Source organism: Palaemon carinicauda, chromosome 23 (genome assembly GCF_036898095.1).
Source record: "Palaemon carinicauda isolate YSFRI2023 chromosome 23, ASM3689809v2, whole genome shotgun sequence".
Taxonomy (NCBI): Eukaryota; Metazoa; Arthropoda; class Malacostraca; order Decapoda; family Palaemonidae; genus Palaemon; species Palaemon carinicauda.
In genome coordinates, this window is record NC_090747.1 from 8,777,571 (window position 1) to 8,785,070 (window position 7,500).

Sequence of the window (7,500 nt, forward strand, 5' to 3'; positions counted from 1 at the left end):
ATGCTGGGGCGTGCAAAAATCACAGGGAAACATGATGCTCAGATGCAAAAGAACCTAATGGAAATTGAAAATATGAAATCTAAGCTTAAACCCTGACTAGATTCGTGATACTTCTTCAGAGGACTGATTTATTGAACGGGGTTTCTTTACATTTCATAGGTACAGTAAACGTAAAAACATACATATACAGACTTATATGAACAATGACGCTCCCGTACCAGCTACCTGCTTTATTATCTTGACATTACCAAGGAATATGTATATAGTATTCCAAACAATTCATGTGAAAAATTCTATATCGGTCAAACTGGTAAAGCCATAGAAAAAAGAATTGGATAACATCAGAAAAGTGTCAGATATGGTCAAGATGATAATGCACTCTGTGCCCACGTTAGAGATATAAATCACACTATTAATTGGTCATGTGTAAAGAAATTGGTTCAGTCAAATAACTTATTGGAAAGAAACGTCATAGAGCCCAGTTTCACATAAGAAACTTTTGATAAAAACTTGAATATTGGATATTCAATGTTCGTGTATATGTATGCATATATATATGTATGTATACGTATATATATATATATATATATATATATATATATATATATATATATATATATATATATATATATATATATATATACATATACATATACATATACATATACATATACATATACATATACATATACATATACATATATATATACATATACATATACATATACATATACATATACATATACATATACATATACATATACATATACATATACATATACATATACATATACATATATATATATATATATATATATATATATATATATATATATATATATATATATATATATATATATATATTTATATATATATATATATATATAATATTATATATATAAATATATATATAAATATATATATATATATATATATATATATATATATATATATATATATATATATATATATATATATATATATATATATATATATATATATATATGTATATGTATATATGCATATTATCAGATGTAAACGTAATTTTTCAGTTTTTACTCAACTTTGTGATTTTATTAACATTTAATATTAAGGCATTTAGTATATAAGTATTTATCTTCAAGGAAATTTGTATTATATATATTACGGAAGTTAAGTTGTAGTGTGGTGATTTTGCGTCTCCTCACCGCTCGTTAAAGTTTTTGAATTACCCTTTTAACACTCATTATTTTTATTGTTTACGTTTTGGATGCGTGACTGGAGACCTCGGTGAGGGAGGTGATGAGAGACAGAGCTCGTGTTTGGAAAGTTAGTTCGAGCTTTCTACAGAGGCTATACCCTTTTGACCTACAGCTGCCGCACTTAGATAAGTTTATCAACGCCTTTGGACGTAGTTTGAGTACTGTCCTTCGCAGGTACGCTTTTGGCCACCTGCGGTGTTGCATCTTGCCTGTATTGCAGGTGATTTGTGCCACCTGCGGTCTTATTTAGCTGCAACCTCAGTGGAAGATTTTCCTGAGGTGTTAGGAGCATTCGCTTCAAAGGACGTTTTGGAATTTACTGCAGCTGTGGGGGCCTTGATGCCCGTCAGGAGTCTAGTAGGGAGATAGATCTCTGGTAAGCGTTCCTTTTTGTATGGTCGTGCAGGACCTCTCAACTCCTCCTTCCTGGTGCTTCTGTGTTCCCCTGTTAGCAGAGTTCTGGTATCATTGGAATGACGGCCTACTGTAAGGCAAGACATTTGTTATTCTGAGTGTTAGGAGATATGTTTTTCTTGTTATTCAATATATTTTTTCAATGAACTGTTGAGACAGTCTGAATTTTTTGCCACTTTGTGTTTTGTTTTGTTATGATTATAAATTCGTGGATGTTAAAAGCCTCGTAGCTTTTATATTGTTGTGTATATATTAAGTTTAGATTATAAACGTAGGTAGGAGATTAAGTGTTTTCTCCATGTTTGTTACGGACCAATTCTTAAATACTTAAAAGTTTATTGCCGACAGATTCCGGCACATAACATATTTAATTTATTGACCTTTTATCACTTTATACATATATAGCTTGAGCTTTAATAATAATGATCTTCAGCAGAGACATTAGAGTGGAATAATAAAACATACCAAAACATTTTAAATAATTATTAACCAAAAAAAGAACCCATAAACGTATAAAGGAAGTAATGAAAAAAGTTACAAACAATCCAATTGAAAGTTACAATAGTTAATGAAATTCTGTAAGTTACAGTTTCTAAAACGGAGGTGAGGCAAGTATTATGTAATTAATAATACTGATCCAGATGATCAGGGGGACACCCCACGGGAACATCTGCAAGAGGGACATAACACATCGTTGCTACCAACAGTCAACAGGGCTAACTTCCTCATTGAGGCCAATCCTCATCAACTATATCGTCTGGGAACCTATACCGGGCTAGTCCATTGAAGCATTCAGCTTCCACAAAGCGCGCTTTCTAAATAAACTCGCTACCTTCGTAGCCAACGATGCACGATACCCAGAACGATCACTGAAGTATAGCCATAATCACACTCGCAACGCACAGCTATTCAAACGTCCACTCTCGTCTACTGCAGAGTTCCGTGTCCCGCCTGAAGTACACCTCACGCCTCCAACGTCACCTGCTGTAACAGTAATATTGACAAATGATTAGGGAACTATGGTATCTGAAGAATATGAAATAACCCAAAACAGTAGTTTTGGAATGAATTATTTCTTAAACTATTACGGGATCGTAACACCCCCACCCTTAACAAAAAATCACATTGATTTTATTAAAGTGAATGCTAGCAAGCAAAATAATCTTAGTAGCAATATAACCTGCAGATTTCTTTCCAAACCTTATCTCCACAAAGAAAAACAAAGTTGCACACAATAATTCCTTTACAATAGTCATGCAAAGTATACAATCTACAGACTAAACAAAACATAGGATACCTTACAAAATTCTCAATAGAAAAGCAAGCAGATTAATTACATATACAAAGCAAACATGCGGGATAACATCATTATATTCTAGACAGGGCATCTGGTATATTGTTATCTTTGCCAGGAATGTGAATAACTTCCAAATTATAATCCTGCAAAAACATTGCCCAGCGGGTAAGTCTACGATTTTTATTATTGAACTGCTGGATATATTTCAGTGGATTGTGATCTGTATATACTATAACTTTACCACTCTGAGCACTAATATATGCTTCGAAATGCAGAAGAGCTAATATAAGAGCAAGAGCCTCTTTTTTCTATCACTGAATACTTAACCTGAGGCTTATTCAATTTTTTAGAAAAATATGAAATCGGATGACTTACTCCATCCTCACACACCTGCAGCAGAACAGCACCTACCCCTTGATCCGGGGCATCTACCGCAAGGCTAAAAGGAAGTTCAAAGTTTGGTGCCCTGAGAACGGGACTAGAAGTCAATACACATTTAACTATTTCAAATGACTCTTTACATTTGTCATCCCACACAAATTTGGAATGCTTTCTCAACAAGTTGGTTAAAGGTGCAACAACATCTGAATAATTAGCAACGAAACGGCTGTAGTAACCAGCCATTCCTAAGAATCTCTGCAATTCTCTCTTTGATGAAGGTACAGGGAATTCTTTAATCTTTGCAACATTAACCTCTTTAGGAAGTACTTCACCTTTCCCAACTACATGACCCAAAAAGGTTACAGTAGCTTCACAAAAGACAGACTTACTGAGATTAATCACAAACCAGCATTGGACAGAGCAGTTAACAATTCCTCCAAAATCACCAGATGGGTTTCAAAGTCATTAGAATAAACGATGATATCATCAATATAAACAACACAATTTTTTATTCCCCGAGTAACCATGGCCATTAATCGTTGAAAAGTGGCAGCGGCGTTCTGCATGCCAAAGGGCATCACTTCGAATTGATACAAACCATCAGCTGTCACAAACGCCGATACCTCCTTTGCTCGATTACTCAAAGGGACCTGGTAATATCCTTTTAGGAGATCAATTTTCGTAATGAACTTTGAATTTCCTACCTTATCAATGCAATCGTCAACACGCGGAATAGGAAAAGAATCTGCCTTTGTTGCTTTGTTGACCTTGCGATAATCAATGCATAATCGACTTTGTCCATTCTCCTTTGCAACAACTACAATTGGTGAGCTCCACGAACTGCTGCTGGGTGTAATTAAATTATTAGTTAGCAAATAGTTTATTTCCTTTTCAACAAATTCTTTCTTAACAGGATTTAAGCAATAAGGGGCTTAATTAATTGGCGTTTCACTCTCTAATTCAACATCGTGCTGTACTAAAGTGGTCCTACCTGGTGTATCTCTGACAGTCTCGGGAAACTTCATTAACACTTTCAGTAATCCATTAATTTGGTTAGTACTCAGGATAGGACTTCTACACACATTAGGTAACAAAACAGAATTATTACCCGGCCAAGCAAATTCTTTCTCCGAAGTTACACATTTCGAATTAACCTCCTCTGAAACAGACAAAACCACTGTTTTTCTCTCGCTCAAAGTACTTTTTTAACATGTTAATATGACATTGCAAATTACGATCAGGAAGCTTAATAATGTAATTCAAATCATTCACTTTGCTTAGAACTTCAAAGGGTCCCAAAAACTTATTCTGTAACGAACCTCTTACACCCTGTGACAAAACCAGTACTTTATCTCCAGGAACAAAGACCCTTTCCTTAGATTTTAAATCCTACAAAGACTTCATCTTGCTTTGACTCTTCAGTAAATTACTCTTTGCTATTTCCCACATTTCGTAAAGCTTGCCCTTACCATCATTAATTAAATCAGCAATATTCACCTTGCTCGGCCCATTACCTTCCCAAACTTCCCTTAACAAGTCTAATGGACCTCTTACTTTATGCGCAAACACCAAGTTGAATGGAGCAAAATTTGTTGTCTCATTTGGTATAGACCGCACTGCAAACAACAAATAAGGAAGATATTCTTCCCACAAACCAACCTTTTCATTGCACATCTTCCGAATCATTGCCTTCAAAGTTTGGTGGAATCTTTCTACAATTCCCTGTGACTCCGAATGGTATGGAGTAGAAGGTTTATGTTCAATTCCAAAATTCTTAAACTGCGGCAGCAATAGTTTAGATAAAAAATTAGTTCCACGATCAGACTGGATGGTTTTAGGAAGACCAAACCTAGAAAAATAATTGATCAAATGTTTGGCAATGACCCTAGCTTTCTGGGACTTAAGAGGGATAGCCTCGGGATATCTGGTTAACCTGTCTATGATAGTTAATATGTACTCAGACCCTACTTTCGAACGAGGTAAGGGACCCACAACATCAATGACTACATGCTCGAAGGGTTCTCCTAAAGAAGGAATGGGAGAAAGGGAAGCCTTAGGAATTACCATATTAGGCTTACCAGAAATTTGGCACTGGTGACACGTCTTACAATATTTCTTGACATCTCTTTTCAGACCTTTCCAATAGAAATTTTTCCTAACCCTATCAAAGGTTTTAGTAATACCCAAGTGACCAGCAAACAAATCATCATGAGCTTTTCTTAATATACCATTTCTGAATTTAGAAGGTACAACAATTACCCTATGCTTCAACAGATTTCCCTCTCGTTTCCGAATATGAACAATTACTTTATAGAGAACTTCATTATCCACTTCATAATCTACTCCTTTACCCTCTTTCAACTTAATTTTAATATTTTTAATCTCAATGTCTTCATTTTGAACCCTTACTAGGTCATTTCTATTCCAATTCATTACTTTTTCAGAGCAAATAGATTTATTGTTACTTACGTGATCTAATGAATCTGCATTAAATAAACTCTCCAAATCAGGATGCTCAACTTCAAAATCGGTACTTTTGCCTGACCTAGTTGTCACAAGCACAGTTTCAGGTTTAGGTACTAACACCTGTGGATTGGCAAAAACTGTCGGATTACAATTTACTTTACCTTGAGCAAGATCATTTGCCAAAACAACATCAACCTCAGGTATGGGGAGAGTATCAACAACCGCAAACTTAGCCTCCCTGGCAACAATGTCTGAAAAAAAATACAGTTCAACTACCGGGCAAGATATCCACCCGTTTCCAACACCTTTAATAAGTTTATGCTCATTCAACCAATTACTGCCCACTGGAATGGCTTTCCGTAGAATTAAAGATTGAGAAGACCCTGTATCTCTAAGTACATTGACATTATGACACTCTTGCCAACTTTCAAGTGTGCTGATTTTACCTTGAGATTTAAACCACTTAAAGTCGTCATCCACTTCCTGTTTATTATTAACGAGCATGGCAGAATCCCTTTTAGGACACTTAGTAGCTATATGCCCATTTTTACCACAACAAAAGCAAGTTACCCTGCCCTGGTACTTAGATTTAAAATGCTTTTGGGGAGAAGGAGGACTACTCTTAAATTGATTACCATCATTAGCAGTTACGTTAACCCCTGTAGGCAATTTAACAGTTTCACAAGTATTATATTTACCTTTAGCAGCAGGCTTAGAATAACTATTATGAGTTATCACATACCCATCAGCTAACCGAGCAGCACTCGCTAAATTGTCAATTTTCTTTTCATCTAAGAAAATGCAAAGGTCTTTAGGCAAATTGTGCTTAAAATTTTCCAATAACATTAACTGACACAATTTAGCATACTCACAATTGACATCGCTGGATCTCAACCAATTTTCAAAATGTTTCTCCATTTCACGAGCAAACTCCACGAAAGTTTGATTGGAAGATTTTCGACTGTCACGAAACTTTACTCTGTAGGCTTCAGGAACCATCTCATAAATCCTTAAAATGGCTTCTTTCACTTTAGCATAATCTTTACTATCTTCTAACGACAGAGAAGCCCAAGCCTTTAGGGCCTTCCCGGAGAAAGCAGTCTGAGCCATGAATGCCCACTTATCCTCACTCCAATTGAAATTTGCCGCTACCTTCTCAAAAGCTATGAAAAATTCTACGACGTCACTCTCGTCAAACTTTGGTACGTACTTCAACATACGGGAATCTTCATTACCAGAAATGGGAGATTGGAAACCCGTCAGCCTGGCCAACTCCAACTCATGATCACGTTTCTGCTGTTCATTTTCTAACTGCTTCATACTAAGTTCATGTTCACGCCGGTTCTGTTCATCTTCAAACTCGAGTTTTTTCAAATCAAGTTTCAGTCGAAGCTTCACTACCTCACAGTCTTCGTCGATTTCTTCTTCCAAAAGCTTGAAGTCAACGTCCACTCCATCCGGAACAAGATGCGCTATAATACCTTTCCTTATGTCATCATTAGTACTACTAAGCGTAAAATCCAACTCTAAATAATCCGACACAACCAGCAGTTCCGACTTTTTAATAGTAAACAATTTACTACGCCAACTGTCTCTACTAAGAAAACGAGCGGCATCGTCAGTAGTTTCAATTTCCATGTTTTTATCATTAATTATACAATCCAACTCAATGACACTGCTGAAGATCCCGCTGAGGATGCC

The 7,500-nt window shown here is 35.6% G+C and overlaps 1 protein-coding gene across 1 annotated transcript; it reads right to left on the reverse strand.

The window, feature by feature from the left end:
* Positions 1-1,483: 1,483 nt before the first annotated feature.
* LOC137617412 (uncharacterized) lies at positions 1,484-7,437 on the reverse strand. Its single transcript, XM_068347441.1, has 4 exons — positions 4,781-7,437; positions 3,740-4,179; positions 2,571-2,639; positions 1,484-1,725 (listed from the first exon to the last, which is right to left on the reverse strand). Exons 1-4 carry the CDS (start codon positions 7,435-7,437, stop codon positions 1,484-1,486), a joined length of 3,408 nt encoding a protein of 1,135 aa, XP_068203542.1.
* Positions 7,438-7,500: the final 63 nt, after the last annotated feature.

What these genes read in the sequence shown, in the direction of transcription:
- LOC137617412 (XM_068347441.1), bottom strand. Translation starts at nt 7,437, where the DNA reads ATGGAAATTGAAACTACTGACGATGCCGCTCGTTTTCTTAGTAGAGAC. An exon ending in AAGGGCAAGCTTTACGAAAT is followed by an intron (nt 4,180 to 4,780) that starts GTGGGAAATAGC and finishes AATTACACCCAG; the next exon opens with CAGCAGTTCGTGGAGCTCAC. An exon ending in AACTGCTCTGTCCAATGCTG is followed by an intron (nt 2,640 to 3,739) that starts GTTTGTGATTAA and finishes TTACTGTTACAG; the next exon opens with CAGGTGACGTTGGAGGCGTG.